Here is a 19,524-nt window from a genome sequence, read left to right as displayed (position 1 = left end):
GGAGGTTGCAGTGAGCTGAGATTCTGCCGCTACACTCCAGCGAGACTCTGACCAAAAAAAAAAAATAGCAGTAATAATAGTAGTAGTAGTACATTTGCTCTCCTTCCAACTGTGCTAAAAGTCAGGACTTCTCAGTCCTCCCATCCTGGAACACAGACCTCAGAGCCCAGGCCCGGTTCTCTCGTGTCATTCCACGTGGGCCCCGTGCCTGTCCTCCCCACGGAGGACTAAAGACAGAGCACAGCATGGGGGATCCACACTATGTTTTAAAGGGGTAGGACCTGCCCCCAGCAACGTGGGGCAGACGGAAGGATGCCGTCCACTCCCTCCAGATGTGGGAGGGGAGGCAGAGCATTTGAGGGGAGGCCAGCTGTGAAGCGGAGAGCACTGCAGGCCCTGAGCTTCAGCCCAGGGAACGCATGACCTCGAGGTGACCACTGACACATCCCGAAGGTTCCTGCACCCCTCTGCACTGTGCTTGCCACAACTAAGATTAATTCTAGGACTCGCTGCCTTAGCGGTTCTTCCTCCAAAGTGGGGGAGGCTGGACAAGAAGGGACTGGGATGAAATAATGAAGAGGAGTTTCTGCTAGTGTTGCAAGCAAACAAAGGAGGGATGGTCCAGAACTGGAAATGACCCAGCTTCACTCCGGCCTTGGCCCTCTCAATCCCAGGAAGGCAGTGAACCCAAGGTCGAGCAGAGCTTTGCAGGGCAGGGAGCAGCAGCTCGCTGCCGGAAAACTCTCCTAATTGGGACCCTGGGGGGAGGCAGAGGAAGGAAGGGGAGGCCGGCATTGCTGAAGAGCAGAGGAGCTGAACTGGGAACAATTAGCTTCTTGCTACCAATTCTAAGCACAAGTTTTATTCTACATATGGGAGGGCTGAGCTACAAACTTTTAAGGCAAACAGCTCCCCCGAGGGCCAGGAAGGCCAGCCCGTGGCCAGGACAATTAGGGCAGTGGCCCATGGTGACCCAGAGCAAGAGGAGGTGGCAGAGGCCACTGAATTCCCAGGTCTAGTCAGTGCCCAGCCCCCAGTAGCTACTCGATAAAGGTCAGCAGGAGTGAATTGCCCAGATGTTTTGAGCACAGAAACTGGTGGAGGAGTAAGGAGAGCTCACACTTACAGGGCCCTTTCTCTGGGCCAGGCAGTACACTAAATGCTTCGCTCACATTTATCTTTCATGCAAGCAGCACAGGGACTCTAAGAAGCAGCATTATCGGCCAGGCGTGGTGGCTCATGCCTGGAATCCTAGCACTTTGGGAGGCCGAGGCAGGCAGATCACTTGAGGTCGAGAGTTTGAAAACAGCCTGGCCAGTATGGTGAAACCTCGTCTCTACTGAAAATACAAAAATTAGCCAGGTGTGGTGACACACATCTCTAATCCCAGCTACAGACATAGGAGGCCGAGGCAGGAGAATCGCTTGAACCCAGGAGGCGGACGTTGCAGTGAGCTGAGATCATGCCACTTCGCTCCAGCCTGGGAGACAGAGCTAGACTCTGTCTCAAAACAAACAAACAAACAAAAACAAAAACAAAAAGGAATATTATCATCACACCATTTTACAGAGAAAGAAACTGAGGCACCAGAGGGAAGTTACTTGTTCAAGGTCAAACAGTGTCAAGGTCATGCAAAGCTCAGATTCAAACCAGAGCCTTCACTTTTCCTTACATTAAAAAGAAAATGTCAGGCTGGGCACCGTGGCTCACGCCTGGAATCGCAACACTTTGGAAGGCCAAGACAGGGGGATCTCTTGAGCCCAGGAGTTTGAGACGAGCCTGGGCAATATGGCAAGACTCCATCTTTACACACACAAAAATGTTAGTCAGGTGTGGTGTTGAGTGCCTGTGATCACAGCTACTCAGGAGGCTAAGACAGGGAGGATTGTTTGAGACCACGATTCAAGGCTACAGTGAGCTGAAATCACGTCACTGCACTCCAGCCCGAGTGACAGAGTGAGACCCTGTGTCAAAAAAAGAAAGAGAGAGAGAGACAGAGACAGACAGACAGACACAGAGAGAGAGAGAGAATGTATTATTTTTCATTGTAGATAACATTTTCAATACCAATGAATAAAAGCAGAGATTTTTTTCCTCTGCTTCTTTAGCCTTCAGCATATCACAAGGAGAAAAAAGCAGTGTTTGTCCCTTGTATACCTCCAATGAGAATGAGCATTTTTCCCCTTTTGTTTTTTTTTTTTCTTTCTTCCTTTTTTTTGAGATGGAGTTTCACTCTTGTTGCGCGGGCTGGAATGCAATGGCGCAATCTCAACTCACCGCAACCTCTGCCTCCCGGGTTCAAGCGATTCTTGTGCCTCAGCCTCCCAAGTAGCTGGGATTACAGGGGCATGTGCCACCATGCTCAGCTAATTTTTTTTTTTTTTTTTTTAAGACAGAGTCTTGCTCGGTCACCCAGGTTGGATCTCGGCTCACTGCAACCTCCGCCTCCTGGGCTCAAGTGATTCTCCTACCTCAGCCTCCCGAGTAGCTGGAACTACAGGCATATGCCACCATGCCCAGCTAATTTTTGTATTTTTAGTAGACATGGGGTTTCACCACGTTGACCAGGCTGGTCTCAAACTCCCGACCTCAAATGATCCACCCACCTTGGCCTCCCAAAGTGCTGGCATTATAGGCCTGAGCCACCACACCCGGCTGCCCCCTTTTAATTGTGAAAATTTTCAAACATCCACCCAAGTAGAGGAAAGACTGCAGTGAACACCTGTATCCCCATTCCCAGCTTTAACAATGCCCAACTCCCAGCCAGGTATGTTCCATCTCTGCCCCAACCCTCTGCCTTTCCCCTGGAACATTTTGAAGCAAATTCCAGGCATTGTATCAGTTCATCCATGAATGTTTCTGGAAAGAAACAGTATAGATGAGATCTCTATTTAAAATAAAACCACAGTAACCGCATTATCATTATGATAGCTAAAAATATCAGCAGGCCCTGTAATATCATCAGATATCCAGTCAGCCTTCAAATTCTCTTGATTGCCGCATAATTTGTTACTCGTGGTTTTATTTGCTTCAGGATCTAAATGAAGTTCACACAATTGCAGTCAGTTGAGGGGTTTTTTTTAGGTCTCAGTCGATCTATAGATTCTTTCTCTCTCTCTCTTTCTCTCTCCCTTTCTCTTTCTTGTAATTTATTTGGGAAGAAACTTAGTCATTTGTCCAACAGAATTTTCCACAGTCTGGATTTCGCTGATTGCATCCCTGTGGGGTCATTCAATGCATTCCTCCAAACAATATAGTTACAATGAATTGTAACTTAAAGCTAGAGGCTAATCTGATTCAGGTTTGATTTTTTGTTATTTGAAATATTTTACTTCGGGGTGTGATGGCTCACGCCTGTAATCCCAACACTTTGGGAGGCCAAGGCAGGTGGATCACGAGGTCAGGAGATCGAGACCATCCTGGCTAACACGGTGAAACCCCGTCTCTACTAAAAATATTTTTAAAAATTAGCCAGGCGCAGTGGCAGGCACCTGTAGTCCCAGCTACTCGGGAGGCTGAGGCAGGAGAATGGCGTGAACCCGGGAGGCAGAGGTTGCCGTGAGCTGAGATCGCACCACTGCACTCCAGCCTGGGTGACAGAGCGAGACTCCATCTCAAAAAAAAAAAAAAAAAATTAGCCCGGTGTAGTGGTACATGCCTGTAATCTCAGCTACTCGGGAGGCTGAGGCAGAAGAATTGCTTGAATTCTTGAGGCAGGGGTTGCAGTGAGCAGAGATCACACCATTGTACTCCAGTCTAGGCAACAGAGCCAGACTCTGTCTCAAAAAAAAAAAAAAAGAAAGAAAGAAATATTTTACTTCCTAGATGGTGTTATGTATTTTGATCGAAAGCACAAAGTCCGGCTGTCTCTCTTACTGTGAAGTCAACCACTGACAGTCATCTATGAGCTATCATTTCAATAAGGGTTATAATATGGGGATAGGCAAATATTATCATTTCTTCTTGACTTAGGAGCTGAAATGCTTTCAAAAACAAGAATTTTCCCTTTATCAACTTTTTGGTTACCTGAAGTTTCAGTTTATCCAGGAAAAGCAGGGTAAGCATTTAATTATTTTCCCTTACTTACCAATTTTTCGTATAATGAATTGGTTCTGGCCGGGCATGGTGTATCACACCTGTAATCCCAACACTTTGGGAGGATGAGGCAAAGGCTTGCTTGAGGCCAGGAGTTCAAGACCAGCCTAGGCAATATAGTGAGACTCCCCCCTCCCCGCCATCTCTATTTCTAAAAAACAGAAAAAATAAAGAATAAATTGATTCCTTATTGTCTTATCAGGTAACAGATGAGCTTGGGTTGGAGGGGGACGTCTTTCTGTTTTGTTTTGGGTTTGGTAGTATTATTAGATAACCAAGGATTCTTTTTGTTTTGTTTTTTGTTTTACATATCTGACATGTTTCAATCCATTACCATTATTATGCTTCTTAAATGGTACTGGGTGCTGCCAGTTCAGTGGTACAAATGGACCCATCATTGGCCTCTTCGACTTGATGGTGAGCCCTCTTGACGTGGCCCCAGTAGTCTCTGATAGCTTCCTTGCAATTTGGTATGACAAGATGTTCCAGACTATTATATATACATTCCCCTCACTGTGCCAGGCATCGGCCATTTCTTTAAGGGGCTCTTGTTGCTTTCAGTGAGAAATGATAGTTAGATACCACAGTTTTAGCACTTGCATTGCATTTATTCCAGAAATGGTTGTTGTTTCTAGGCCCTGTTAATGGCTAGCTAAACAATATTTTTTAAGATACTATAGATACTCACACTTTCAATTCCATTTCATGATGACAGACTCTTTAATAATCTCATTGGTCTTTTGTCCATACTGAAAATCCAGTTCCTACAATACCAGCATTTTACCCACCTACGTTATTCCCACAAACACACACAACAGTTTCAGAATAGTCATATCCACACTATGATTACTGAACGTAGTTTCCAATTATTGCCATTCTTCTTGTTCCTGAGGTATATCCCTCTAGGGATGGACTTAGCACTGCATTGCTAAGTCTTTTGAAGTCATTTCTCTCTGTAATTTTACCACAGCTCAATACTCTATTAGTTCATTTGCTTCATTGTGGTTTTGATTTTTAGGGATTGATTTTTTAATTTAATTTTGTTCTATAATTACGTTGAATATTTACATAATAAAGTCAAATCTACAAGCAAATTCAGAGAAAATCAGCTTCAATCCTTGTCCTCTCACTCCCCTATAGGTCTGATTGCTTTCTGTTTTCTTGGTTTGGTTTTTTCTTCCATTTTTTTAATATAAACAAGTACAGGCCAGGCGCGGTGGCTCACGCCTATAATTCCAGCACTTTGGAAGGCCGAGGCAGGCAGATCATTTGAGATCAGGAGTTCAAGACCACCATGGCCAACATAGTGAAATCCCATCTCCATTAAAAATACAAAAAAAAAATTAGCTGGGCGTGATGGCAGGTGCCTATAATCCCAGCTATTCAGGAGGCTGAGGCAGGAGAATCGTTTGAACTGGGGAGGCAGAGATTGCAGTGAGCGGAGATCTCGCCACTGCACCCTAGCCTAGGCAACAGAGCGAGACTCCATCTCAAAAAAAAAAAAAAGAGTGTAGTAGGCCCTTCTTAGCCATGGATTCCACATCTGTGGATTCAGCCAATCTCATAAGGTTCTGAAAATATTCAGACAAAAATGCATCTATATTAAACATGTACAGAGTTTTTTGTCATTATTCCCCCAAACAATACAGTATAACAACTATTTACATAGCATTTATATTGTGTTATGTATTACAATAATCTAAAGGTGATTTAAGATATATAAGAGGAGGGGCCGGGCACGGTGGCTCACGCCTGTAATCCCAGCACTTTGGGAGGCCAAGGCAGGCGGATCACGAGGTCAGGAGATCGAGACCATCCTGGCTAACACAGTGAAACCCCGTTTCTACTAAAAATGCAAAAAAAAATTAGCCGGGCGTGGTGGCAGGCGCCTGTAGTCCCAGCTACTCGGGAGGCTGAGGCAGGAGAATGGCGTGAACCCGAGAGGCGGAGCTTGCAGTGAGCGGAGATCGCGCCGCTGCACTCCAGCCTGGGCGACAGAGCGAGACTGTCTCAAAAAAAAAAAAAAAAAGATATATAAGAAGAGGTGTGTAGGTTACATGCAAATACTACACCTTTTTATATCAGGTACTTGAGCAGCTGTGGCTTTTGGTATCTGCGGGGGGTCCTGGAACCAATCCCACATGAATACCAAGGATTTGCTGTACATGCATACATAAATGTGTATGCTCTCCTTCTCAGATAAGTGACAATGTACTTTCCACATTCTCGATCTTTATATATATATATATACGGTTTTTTGTTTGTTTTTTGTTTTTTGTTTTTTTTTTTTTGAGACGGAGTTTTGTTCTTTTGCCCAGGCTGGAGTGCAGTGTCGCAATCTTGGCTCGCTGCAACCTCTGCCTTCCAGTTTCAAGCAATTCTCCTGCCTCGGCCTCCAGAGTAGCTGGGATTACAGGTGCCAGCCACCATGTGCGGCTAATTTTTGTATTTTTAGTAGAGATAGAGTTTCGCCATGTTGGCCAGGCTGGTCTCGAACTCCTGACCTCGTGATTCGCCGACGTTGGCCTCCCAAAGTGCTGGGATTACAGGCGTGAGCCACTGTGCCCGGTCCCTATATTATTATCATTATTTAGAATGTATTTTGGAGGTCAGTCCATAAAAGTATAGAGAGACATCCCTTGTTCCTTTTGACACCTGTATCCTCTGCTATCATATGGATCTCCCATAGTTTAATCAAGCAGCCCCCAGGTGATGACATTTTGGTTGTTTCTAGTCTTACTATAACTACCCTTTCTGTGGTGAATGGTTTTGTGCATATATCTTTTTTTTTTTTTTTTTTTTCTGAGATGGAGTTTTGCTCTTGTTGCCCAGGCTGGAGTACAGCAGCGTGATCTCGGCTCACTGCAACCTCCACCTCCAGGTTCAAGCAATTCTCCTGCCTCAGCCTCCCAGGTAGCTAGGATTATAGGCACCCGCCACCACGCCTGGCTAATTTTTTGTATTTTTAGTAGAGACGGGGTTTCATCATGTTGGCTAGGCTGTCCTCGAACTCCTAACCTCAGGTGACCACCCACCCCGGCCTCCCAAAGTGCTGGGATTATAGGCATGAGCCACCGCACTCGACCTCTTTTTTTGTTTTCACAGTATAACTTTGGACTAGATTCCTAGAAATGAGATTGTTGAGTCAAAGGGAAAATGTGTAAATACTTTTGCTACAATTGCCAAATACCCCTCATTCAATTTATTTTTTGATCTTTTAATTTTTAAACCTAAAATATGTGATTCAAAAAACCAAAAAAAAGTAAAAAATAGTAAACATATAGTGGAAGGCCTCCATCCCACCCTAGTCTCCCACCTGCCTGGTTGTGCTGTGCCCAACTCCAAAACTCTCCTCACTCCAGGTGGCCACCGTTGTTGGTTTCTTACATCTCCTTCCAAGTTGTTTTTTGGGAGTCTGTGCGTGTGCAAAGAGATAGAGAGAGAGAGACAGAGAGACAGGATTTCTCCGACTTTTTTTTTTTTTTTGAGGCAGAGTCTTACTGTGTCGCCCAGGCTGGAATGCAGTGGCACCATGTCGGCTCACTGCAACCTCCACCTCCCAGGTTCAAGCAATTCTCCTGCTTCGGCCTCCCAAGTAGCTGGGATTACAGGCATGCGCCACCACCCCCGGCTAATTTTTGTATTATTAGTAGAGACAGGGTTTCACCATGTTGGCCAGGCTGGTCTCAAACTCCTGACCTCAGGTAATCCACCCGCCTTGGCCTCCCAAAGTGCTGGGATTACAGGCATGAGCCACCGCGCCTAGCCTAACTTTTATTTTCTAACTTTAGTAGCTAGATGCCATATACACCATCCTACACCCTCAACCCTGTAGAGTACTGCCTCTACAGGCAGTACAGGAGACATTTCACCTGCTCCTCCCTGAAACCCAGCAAGGCAGCTGTTTCTATCCCCTAGAATAGCCTGAGGCTCAGAGTGGTCAAGTGACTTTCCGTGAGTCCCACAGTAAGTGACAGAGCTGGGTTCAGGTTCAAGTGTGCCAGCTGCAAGGCTGCCCTCCCCCGACACCCTCCATCAACAGCACCGCTGCTCAGTTACAAGGCTTGCCTCCTGGGCCTCTGCTCTCTAAGGGGGAATTTCATATCCCAGGAACCCAGGTCTAATGCTCCTTCCCCAGAACACACCCGAGCCTTCTCAGGGGAGCCCCGTCTACTTTGAACCTGAGACTAAGGACCTAGTATGGTAAATCAACACTGAAACTGACTAACAAGGAGAAGGCACAGAGATGTCCTAAAGAACACTCATCTCAGCAGCTCTGTGTACCTTTGAGAGACAGAGGTCATCATGAAAGGTCTCAGGGTCCACAAACTGAACCAGCTCTTAGTAGGTCCATGTGCAAGCTCCTTAACCTTCCTGAACCTCAGTTTCCTTTTCCGTAACAGCGTAGGACAATGATTTCCATCTGCTCCTCATTGTGATGATTAAATAAGGCCAGGCACACGGTAAGAGTTCAACAGGTGGAAGCCCTGTTGTGTGTTGAGCTGAGCACTGAAGTTCCATCCCACGGCTGCCCAGAGCCCAATCCCTTTAGGGCAATGAAGGACACAAAAGGCAATTTTACTGTCTCTCTCCCTGGACCTGAGGCAGGGAGGCCTCCTATCCCCAAGCCTCCTCCTCTCCACGTGTAGCTGGAGAAGGACAAGTGGCTCGCATCCCAGAGTAAATATTTTGAAACAGCCACGGGAACCCATGACCCTGCTGCCATCTTGGATCCAGGCGTCAAGCTGTAGGATAATGAAGTCAACCGCGTGACTCCACAAACCACACTGCCATTACCCTGTGCACTTCCTCTGGGTCATTTTTGTGGGTAAGGCCCGGTGATATTGTTTTAAGGCACTTGTAAAGACACCCTTTTTCCTTTATTTAAAAAAAATGGTAGAGCTTATAATTGGCCTAAGCCCAGGAAAATAATATTTACCCAGATTTTATACTTGCTGGGGAACACACCACACAATTAATTCTAACAGCATAATTAATTTGAATTTACATTAATTAAATTAAATTAAAACATTAAACTTGTTTCTTAATCTACTCCAAAGAAGTTCGGCAACATAATTGCTATGAAACAAGATAATCGAAATACAGAGGATATTTAACACACTTATTAAATGCCACTTAGTATTTCTGTTTAGTATTTTGAGGGTCTAATTAGTGTCTAATTAACTTGCTATAGGCTATCTTTTCACAATACCAATTAAATTTCAAAACATCCTTTATAAATACACAGCCATGAAAAGGAGAAGATTAAGCATTGTTATAGGCATGAGTTAACCGGGAGACAGTGGCGTGGTATTGTTTTATATCTATAAATACCGGTGCTTATTAAAACTCATCAAGTGTTGCTTTTCACCATTAATTGCTATTTAATCAACTTCAAATAAATGAGGAAATCTCTGAAACCAGCTGTCATTATTGGAGACAGATGAAGGGCCTAGAAACAGGAGCGTGAGGTGAGAGCAGGAGGCGAGACAGGCGGGAGGGGGCGGGGGCCAGGTGCGATCTGCAGAGGGGAGATGAGCGAGAACTTGAGGGATTTCCAGATGGGACTTTCTTGCCGATGCCCCGCCTCTACTTGATATTTAAGATGGAAATCCCAACTTAGAAGGAGTGTAAGAGGATAATAGTTACCCACAAACTGAAGTTCCCAGCTCTGTAGGAAGTAACCCTTGGAGAGCTCCAAAGACGAAGCTGCCCCAGCTCACATGGGGCAAGATGTAGGAGCTCAGGGCTTGGAATCCCAGAACCAGCTTCCCCCTACCTGTGTGAGCCTCTTTGAGCCTCAGTTTCCTCATCTGTAAAATACAGGGTTGGGCTGGGCACAGTGGCTCACGCCTGTAATCCCAGCACTTTGGGAGGCCGAGGCGGGTGGATCACTTGAGGTCAGGAGTTCGAGACCAGCCTGGCCAACATGGTGAAACCCCATCTCTACTAAAAATACAAAAATTAGCCGGGCATGGTGGTGCATGTCTGTAATCCCATCTACTCTGGAGGCTGAGACAGGAGAATCACTTGAACCCGGGAGGCAGAGGTTGCAGTGAGCCTACATCTTGCCACTGTACTCCAGCCTGGGCGACAAAGTAAGACTCTGTCTCAAAAAATAAAAATAAATAAATAAATAATAAAATACAGGGCTGGGCCGAGCATAGTGGCTCACACCTATAATCCCAGCACTTTGGGAGGCTGAGGTGGGAGGACTGCTTTAGCCCAGGAGGTTGAGGCTGCAGTGAGCTGTGATCATGCTGCTGTACTCCAGCCTGGACAGCATAGTGAGACCCCATCTCAAAAAAGGAATACAGGGCTGGCTTCATGGGTGTGCCACCTGTGCAGTCGTCCAGGGCCCCACGTTTGAAAGGACCCCACACTTAGTTAAATGCTCTGATGCTATCATCTTAAAATTCTTAGTCGTTTTTGAACAAGGGCTAAATTTTTCATTTTGCACTGAGCCTGCAAATTATGCAGCTGTTCCTGGTGAAATGCCTCCCTCCTGGGTCTCTGTGAGAATTGAGTACGAGGCGATTCCTGGGAAGCACCCAGCACGGTGCTTTGCATAAAGTCAGTGGCTCAAGAAGTGGAGAAGCGCCCCAAAGTGAACCCCGGTACCCCGCAGGTTCCCTGCACTGCCTGTTCCTTCCCTCGGAGGAGGCACCACAGGGACTCCGGTCCCCGGACACCATCTGTTGATTGGCCCAGCCTGTGGGAGAGGGCTTGGCCTCCTCTGGAACCTTCCTGCTGCTCTGTGTGACTTGCTCGCCTCTCTGCAGCTGATCGCCTGGGAGCCGGAACAGGAAGAGGAGGTTACCATGGTGACCGCCAGGCCTAACTTTCAAGACAGCATCCACGTGGGCTTCGTGTCTGGCTTGAAGAAGTTCACCGAGTACTTCACCTCAGTGCTGTGTTTCACCACCCCCGGGGACGGGCCACGCAGCACCCCGCAGCTGGTGCGCACCCATGAGGATGGTAGGCACCCCCCAGCCCTGCTCTTTCTGCCCCACCCCCAAGGCCAGGCTGGGCGCCCCAGGCAGAAGTGTGGCCCAGGCTTGTCTCCCAGGCTGAGATACCCCCAGATTACCACAGGCTGTCTCACAGATGGTGGTCTCTCTCTGGCTCTAACTGGCCTTGGGGGGTGGGGGTTCCTTTTGGCGTGCAGTGCCTGGGCCCGTGGGACACCTGAGCTTCAGTGAGATCCTGGACACATCGCTGAAGGTCAGCTGGCAAGAGCCGGGAGAGAAAAATGGCATCCTCACAGGTAGGCACTGCAGTGTTTCTGAACCAGAGGGCAGGACAGGGCTGGGAAAGGTCAGAGCTGCTCCATCCCCTGCCTTTGAGCTACTTTTCACCCAAACTCTTGAAGCCAATCCATGCTTTCTTAGAAACCACTCACAGGAGGCTCTTGGCACCTCCACTTCATAACACATCCCAGAGTCTGCAGCCCCACACCTTCTGCCACAGATCTCAGTGGCTGCCATGATGACTCACTATGTCCCCTGCAATTCCCTGAAGTGCTGGCATCCCACTGAGGCGACACCTGAGACCCAGGGCATGATGCCAACAGCTCCCACCTCCCTTGGCCCCATTGCTCCCAATGTGGATCTAATTGCCAGCCTAGTGGAGAAGTGAGAAGTGGAGTAGTGGGTCAGGCCAACTTGTGATCACAGCCAAGCTCATGCCAACACGGCGGCTCTCCCCAGGGTACCGGATCTCCTGGGAGGAGTACAATCGAACCAACACCCGTGTGACCCACTACCTGCCCAACGTGACCCTGGAGTACCGTGTCACGGGCCTCACCGCGCTCACCACCTACACCATCGAGGTGGCCGCCATGACCTCAAAGGGCCAGGGCCAAGTGTCCGCCTCCACCATCTCCTCTGGGGTGCCCCCAGGTAAGTGCCCACTCTCAAGGCAGGACTCTTTGAGTTCTCCTGAGCAGCATCCCATTCAAGAGGCCCCTTGTCGGCTGGGCGTGGTGGCTCATGCCTGTAGTCCCAGCACCTTGGGAGGCTGAGGCAGGCGTATCACTTGAGGTCAGGAGTTCGAGACCAGCCTGGCCAACGTGGTGAAACCCTACTAAAAATACAAAAATTAGCCAGCTGTGGTGGTGCATGCTTGTGATCCTAGTTAGTTGGGAGGCTGAGGATGGAAGATCGCTTGAACCCAGGAGGTAGAGGTTGCAGTGAGCCGAGATCACACCACTGCACTCCAGTCTGGGTGACAGGGCCACATCGCGTTTCAAAAATAAAAAAATAAAAAGAGGCCCCTTGTCTTTCAGGAATACCAGCGTTCTTCCCACAGGCTCTCCCCTTCCCTTGTGCCGTGTGGGTCTGGCCCCCTCAGAGCAGGCGGAATCCCTGGGATCCCAGGTCTCTGGACAGGGGCTCCCCTGGCCCCCTGCTGCATCCTCCCACAGCTCTCAGAAAAGCAGAGGCCCCCTGCCTTGTCTCATTTCCCCACCAGTCCCTCCCTTCACCCATTTCTCACCAGATTCCACACCAGGCAATGGTATCTGTGATTCAGGGGAAAATTTCCCACTGTTGCCCAGAGGGTCCACCTTGGATTCCAGCGTGTGGAAGGGTTGGTTGGGAGGTGGCAGAGCACGGTGGGGCTACTCCTAGGCCTGGCACAGAGAGCAAGCCGAGGTCCACTCTCAGCTCTGCTTCTGCCAAGCCCTACAACCTTGAGCAAGTTCCGTGTCCCCTCTGTGCCTCAGTTTCCCCATCTGTATATATGGGAAGTTGGACCAGATAACCATGTGGTCCCATCCAGATCAGTCAGGCAGTGCTTGTTTGACCTGCCAGCATCCCTCCACCTGCTGCGTAGATGGCTGGGCTGCCTGAGTCTCAGCCAACCCCCAGTGATAATTACAGCCATGCTGGCAAATAGGTATGTAGTGTTCACGGGGCATGGTGCTAGGAGCTTTGCACACGTCGACTCATTTAATCCTCACAACAACCCTGAGGGAGGTGTTGCTATTATCCTCTTCATTACCAAGGAGGACATGGAGGCACAGAGAGTTGTATAACTTGTGCAAAGACACACAGCCTGTAAGTAGTGGAGTTAGATTTAAACTCATTCTGACTCCAGAATCTGTGTTCTTTCTGTTGTTCCTGAGCTCCAAGAGCCCCAGGATTCCTGGCCAGAAAATAAGCTTCCCCCTGTCCCCACCCATCCTCTCACCTTCCTGAGCTGTAATTAGGCGTAGGAGGTGTGCAGGGGTCTGTGCGGATGGAAGGGAGGATCGGTCCCGTTTGGTTTCTTTCTCAGCACAGCTTGGTTTTAATGCAGCTTTCAGCTGCCTTATGATTACCTCACTCACATCCAGAACTGCCAGGAAGAAGAAGGCATCCGGGCCCCTGTTTCCTGGCCCTGAGAGCCTCCTCTCAGCCCTAGGAGATCCCCTTTGACCCCCAAATCTGTCTCAGCCTCCTGGCATGAACATGGTTCTCTGTAAGACACAGGAACAAAGACTGTGGGTGGAGTGGGGCCGTGGCTGTGCTTCTCCTCAGACATTTCCAGGAAAAGCGTGACACACAGCCCCCTCCATGCCCAACAGTCCCGTTCAACATGCGGAGCCATTCTCGCCGGATCTCCTTCCCCACCCTGTTCTCCTTTTCCAGAACTCCCAGGGCCCCCTACCAACCTGGGCATTTCCAACATCGGCCCCCGCTCTGTGACCTTGCAGTTCAGGCCAGGCTACGATGGGAAAACCTCCATCTCCCGCTGGCTGGTGGAAGCCCAGGTAGGGCAGGCCTGGGGCCTGAGCAGCAGCCCCCGCCAGGGCACCCTGTGCTCTTGAGTGCAAAATCTTATGTGTATTTCAGCCTGTGTGAATTTTCATGTGCAGCTCTCAATGGCCCATTATACTCCAAATGCTCACACTTGCCAATGTTGTCTCCAACTCCCCCTGCCCCTCACCTGTGTACATGGAAAAACACACACACACTACAGTCCCCTCCTGGGTCGGGGGGGTGCCTAGAAAAATACCCAGTTGCTGGAATATAAAAATATCCGCCTTGGCTGTACCCTGGAATCATCAGGGGAGCATTCAGAAGTGCCAACACCTGTGCCCCAACCCCAGAAACTCTGATTCTGATTTAGCTGATTTGAGGGGCAGCCTGGGTCTCTGGAAGTACCCGGGGTGTTCAGGAGAATCACCTGGGCTGCTTGTTAAAAGCACAGATTCCTGGGCGGCACTCGAGGGATTCTGTAAGTAGTGGAGTTAGATTTAAACTCATTCTGACTCCAGAATCCAGGAATATATTGATCACAATCATCCTGAGAGATTCTAAGGCAGGAGGGTTGAGTCACACTTGCAGTCATGTTTAGGGGCCTGGAAAGATGGTAGCCCCATATGGTGCCCTCCAGCTGAGCCCTGGGTTCTGAACCACGTTCTTCCCTGGCAGGGCTTGTACTGGGGCTCGGAGCACCCCGTGTGGGCCCTGTAGGCTGGACAGGCCTAAGGTCCTGCCCTTTTCCAGGTAGGCGTGGTTGGGGAGGGAGAGGAGTGGTTGCTGATCCACCAGCTCTCCAATGAGCCCGATGCCCGCTCCATGGAGGTGCCCGACCTCAACCCCTTCACCTACTACAGGTAATGAGACTGGCCCGGGGAGAAGGCAGCAGCCTCAGGGCTGGGGGTGGGTGGGGGCTATGGCCCAGACCAGGACAGGGTTGAGAGCTGGGTGAGCTGCCCTTACCATCTTGCTCATCTCTCCCCAACCCCAGCTTCCGCATGCGCCAGGTGAACATCGTGGGCACCAGCCCCCCCAGTCAGCCTTCTAGAAAGATCCAGACCCTGCAGGCACCCCCTGACATGGCCCCAGCCAATGTGTCTCTGCGCACAGCCAGTGAGACCAGCCTGTGGCTGCGCTGGATGGTAAGGCTCCCTCGAGGGCAGGGGTGGGACCTCTCCATGAGCTTCTGGTCATTGCCTCCTAGAAGGTGCACATCAGAATTCCTACAGCTCCTTTCTCCTCTCTTTCTCTTTTCTGATGAGATGCCTGATAATCAACATCTTAGCCAAACGAACAAATGCCCCCCCGCCCGCCGATGAGAGGAAGGAGCCCAAAAATACTGTTTACTGAGCATCGCCAAGTGGCAAGCATTTTAAATTTTCATCCCATTTGATTCTCCCAATAATCTTACAAAGGATACATGATCATCCCAATTTACAGCTAAGAAAACGGAGGCTCAGAGAAGTTAAGAACTTGCCCACAGCCACACAGCTCCCAAGCAGCGGGTCTGGGGTTCAAGTGCCACTGTGGCATTCAGAGAGTGTCCCCAGATCCGGGCTGTGTGTTGAGGGTCCTGACCGTGGGCCATCCTGCACGAGGTAGTGACAGTAACACACCGAGGCTTCCTCTCCTACCAGGCGCTGTTCTGACAACAAGCCTGTGACAGCAGAGTGATCCTGGTCCCCCTTTTGCAGATGAGGAAACCGGGGCAGAAGAGAGGTCAGATCACTCACCCAAGGCCTCCCGTATCCTCCCACATGCTTTCATGAACAGCAGGGCTGAGGTCCCAACCCGGGGAATCTTTACCCGCAAGTCCACAGCCCTAACCATCGGGCACACTGCCGTCTCATCCCCTGGAGAACAGGCCATTTCTCCCCACCAGGCCCTCTGGAACATCGTTTCCCAGCACGTGTCCCACAGAGCAGCAATCCCAGGAGGCGTGTGGAGCAAACAAGAATTCTTAGACAAATAAATGTGGGAACAGCACCGCATACCACAGCTCTATAGAGAATCCAGGAACACTAGCATAGCAGGAGCCCTCTTGACCCTGCTTCCCCAGGCCCATCTGACCACACAAACCCTTTGTTTCCACGTAAGATCTTACTCATTGTGCAAAACACAACTTGCAAACACACCACACTGTGAAGTCATTATTGCCGTTCCCGTGTGCGGACAGCTTGATGCTAACGGCCATGAAAGCGCTTGGCACCGTCAGTCCTCGATGAATATTAGTTATTAATTGCAGTTCCCTTCCCAGAGTGGCTGGTGCCTGAGCAGAGCTGCAGAGCTGTCTCAGCCCAGCTCAGTGCCCCGTGCACAGTGTGACCATACCCACCTCCTGCCCCTTTGCTCCCAGGCATCCCCACCCCAGGCTGGCTCCTGCTTCCTTCCTGAATCTCACTTTAAGGTTTGCAGCTACTAAAAGGTTAGAGCCTGATGCTGAGGGCAGGGACTGCATGGGGGAATAGAAAGGCAGCTGCCATGTGGCACAGGGCCCTAGACACCTCTCAGGCCCACGCTTAATGGTGCGTGGTCCATTACCTTTCCTCAGCAGGTAAAGGAACTTGCGCTTAAGCCCCATCTCCGGCTCTCAAGACCATCGATTGCTGTCTTAATGGTCTTTGGTCGGCTTCACTAAGTGTCTGCAGGAGGGAGGAAGCGTGTAGTGAGCAGGGGAGGTTGGGGCCGAAGGTGAGGAGTGGGGTAAAGTGGGTCAGCCTAGGGTGAGCCTGTGGACCAAGGGCCCTCCAGAGCCCCTGGGGAAGCAGAACTGGGGGAGGTGAGGGCTGGAGATGCCCCCACCCCAGCTCTGTGCCCTTCAGAGTAGTGGAGGCCAGGCCCTGGGCTCCCCTCCCTGTGTGCACACCTCCACTCTCACCAGCACTGCCCATGGTCATCTACACAACCTTAAGCTGGTGACCACAGCCCCATCAGCCTAGTCCTAAGGCCCCAAAGAAATCTGACTTTTCTTTTCTGTGAGACTCAAACAAGAAGGAGGAGGCTGGTTGGGCGTGGTGGCTTGTAATCCCAGCACTTCGGGAGGCCGAGGCGAGCAGATGACTTGAGCTGAGGAGTTTGAGACCAACATGGCGAAACCTCGTCTCTACAAAACTTAGCAGGCATAGTGGCACATGCCTATAGTCCCAGCAAGAGATTGCTTGAGCCCAGGAGGTAGAGGTTGCAGTGAGCTGAGACGGCACCATGGCACTGCAGCCTGAGAGACAGAGCCAGACCCTGTCTTAAAAAAAAAAAGAAAAGAAAAAGGAGGCTGAAAATGCAGCAGGAGAGGCTGAGGTTTGCTGGACAGAAGGACTTCCTGACTGGCAGGTGCCCCACTCATCCTGCTCTCTGCCCATGCTCACTCAAAGGCAGGCATGAGCTGAGACCAGGTGCGGTAGGCAATTAAGTGTGTGCTGGCAGCCTGAGTGACAGAGGTAAGCAGCAGAGACAGCAGAGCCAAAGGTGGCGGTGCTATCGGTGTGTCAGACACACAGCCTTTGTGGCTCCTGACTCCCTTGGCAGGGTAATAGATTTGTCACATACACAATAAAGAAAGGATGCTGCTTCTCTGTCCTCCCTGCGGGAAGATAAGAGCCAATCAGAAACACAGTCACACAACCTAAGCCACACTCGGGTGAGAGAGCTTCATGTGGACACTGACCGGGTGACAGTGGGATGGATAGCCCTGAAGGCGCCCTGGAGGAGAGGGTAGCAGGGCAGTTCCTCCCTGCACAGTGGGGGGCCTGGCTCATAGCAGCTTTGCCACCCCTGCCCCGCTGCAGCCTCTCCCGGAGATGGAATACAATGGGAACCCTGAGTCCGTGGGCTATAAGATCAAGTACAGCCGGTCAGACGGGCATGGCAAGACGCTGAGCCACGTGGTGCAGGACCGTGTGGAGCGGGAGTACACCATCGAGGACCTGGAGGAGTGGACAGAGTACCGCGTCCAGGTCCAGGCCTTCAACGCCATCGGGAGCGGGCCCTGGAGCCAGACGGTGGTGGGCAGGACCCGGGAGTCAGGTACCAACCCCTCACACCCAGCCACCCTGCTGCCTGTCCCCTCCTTGGTCTCTATGCCCTCAGGGTCATCCAAGCGCGTGCCAGGCTGAAGGTGTTGTTCAAAAACAGCCTGAGCTCATTTCCTCTGCTTATGCTCAATGTCACAATGATGTTGCCGCCTCTCCCAGCACCTGCCACTTCTCTGCAACTGTGCCTGCTATTCCCATATTCCCAAGGGGGGTGGGGGTATCCCTGCCTCTGGAGGACAGCTGGGTAGGCTCCACCATTCATACTGCCCACTCTCCTGCCCTCAGCTTTAACCCTGAAACCCAGTGGTGCCTGAAAGACCACAGGGGAGGGGTCGAGGAAAGGGTTAGCTCTCAGGACATTCCAGAATCACTACCGGAAGCTCCTGGGGGCCTGCCCAGGGGTGACCCACAGAATGTGAGCCCAGCATTCAGGCAACTCTCATCCATCCACACATGGTTCACTGCTCTGTGGCTTTTTCCTGGCACCCTTTAAATGACAGACAGCTCTCCTGGGCCACCCTGGTCCCTCTGCCAGCCCTCTCTGCTGTGCTAGCAGGAAATGCAAGCTCATCTAATCCTAACCTGAGCAGAGAATCCTGTGAGGAGGCTCATCTGAAACCGGAAACGGCGTCTGCAGCATTCCAAAACCAAAGGCCATCTTGGTGGGATTGTTTGCAGTTTGGGGACCATGTGTGCCACGTTTCTTCCATAGAGAGGCAACATCGAGCTGGCCCCTCCCTCGGCCCCCTGTCCTGGTCCACTTCCCTTGCACAGTCAACGTTGGGTCCTGAGTGCCTTCTCTCCACTCCCTTTCCCCCACAGTCCCTTCTTCCGGCCCCACCAATGTGTCTGCACTGGCCACCACCTCCAGCAGCATGCTGGTGCGCTGGAGCGAGGTCCCCGAGGCCGATCGCAACGGGCTCGTGCTGGGCTATAAGGTGAGTCCCGGGATCCCAGGAGGTGGGGTCCCTACACTGGCCCCTCCAGCCTCTCCATCCAAGGGGCCTTGTCCTTATCACCCTCTAGGTCTCTGCCTCCTAGAGTGGATACAGGGGATCTGCCTGGCGTCCTAGCCAATGGTCACCATGGCAACCATGAGTCATCCCTTGTGGGTGGGGAGGCACCCAGAGAGGACCCAGGGCCTAGGGCTGCTCCATCTCTCCCGGGAGGCCACGCTGTGTGCCCCCAGCCTCACTCAGCTCTGTTGGACCCAGTTTTGCTTTTCATTATCTTTTAGAATTCCTTTTAAAGCTGTGCCTAGCCACATGGTCCAGCCCTGGTCTGGAAGTTGGGAGATGTGTGACACACAGCTGCTCATCCTGGGGATGAGACTCGGGAAAAGTGTAGATGGGTGAGACGCAGGCCTGAGGCCCTAACCCTGTGCTGGGCCCTGACAGGTGATGTATAAGGAGAAGGACTCGGACACCCAGCCCCGATTCTGGCTGGTGGAAGGCAACTCGTCTCGCAGTGCCCAGCTGACCGGCTTGGGCAAATACGTGCTCTATGAAGTCCAGGTGCTGGCCTTCACACGCATCGGGGACGGCAGCCCCAGCCACCCTCCCATCCTGGAGCGGACGCTGGATGATGGTGAGTCCATATCCCAGCAAGCTTGGGGAAGGCTGGGAGGAGCCGCCCTTCCTCCTGCCCATCTGGCC

At 50.8% G+C, this 19,524-nt stretch overlaps 1 protein-coding gene across 2 annotated transcripts in view; it reads left to right on the top strand.

The window, feature by feature from the left end:
* SDK2 (sidekick cell adhesion molecule 2) overlaps positions 1-19,524 on the top strand; it is a 311,714-nt gene that overhangs the window by 232,897 nt on the left and 59,293 nt on the right. For both annotated transcript variants that reach the window (XM_009433191.5, XM_511658.9), the window contains exons 19-27: positions 10,878-11,073; positions 11,264-11,362; positions 11,805-11,996; positions 13,728-13,849; positions 14,589-14,698; positions 14,833-14,983; positions 17,624-17,861; positions 18,692-18,807; positions 19,267-19,456. In XM_009433191.5, the coding sequence (XP_009431466.3) occupies positions 10,878-11,073; positions 11,264-11,362; positions 11,805-11,996; positions 13,728-13,849; positions 14,589-14,698; positions 14,833-14,983; positions 17,624-17,861; positions 18,692-18,807; positions 19,267-19,456 (1,414 nt within the window). The remainder of the gene's footprint in view (positions 1-10,877; positions 11,074-11,263; positions 11,363-11,804; positions 11,997-13,727; positions 13,850-14,588; positions 14,699-14,832; positions 14,984-17,623; positions 17,862-18,691; positions 18,808-19,266; positions 19,457-19,524) is intronic.

This window comes from Pan troglodytes, chromosome 19 (assembly GCF_028858775.2).
Source record: "Pan troglodytes isolate AG18354 chromosome 19, NHGRI_mPanTro3-v2.0_pri, whole genome shotgun sequence".
Lineage (NCBI taxonomy): Eukaryota > Metazoa > Chordata > Mammalia > Primates > Hominidae > Pan > Pan troglodytes.
This window is presented reverse-complemented; position numbering and strand designations above follow the sequence as displayed.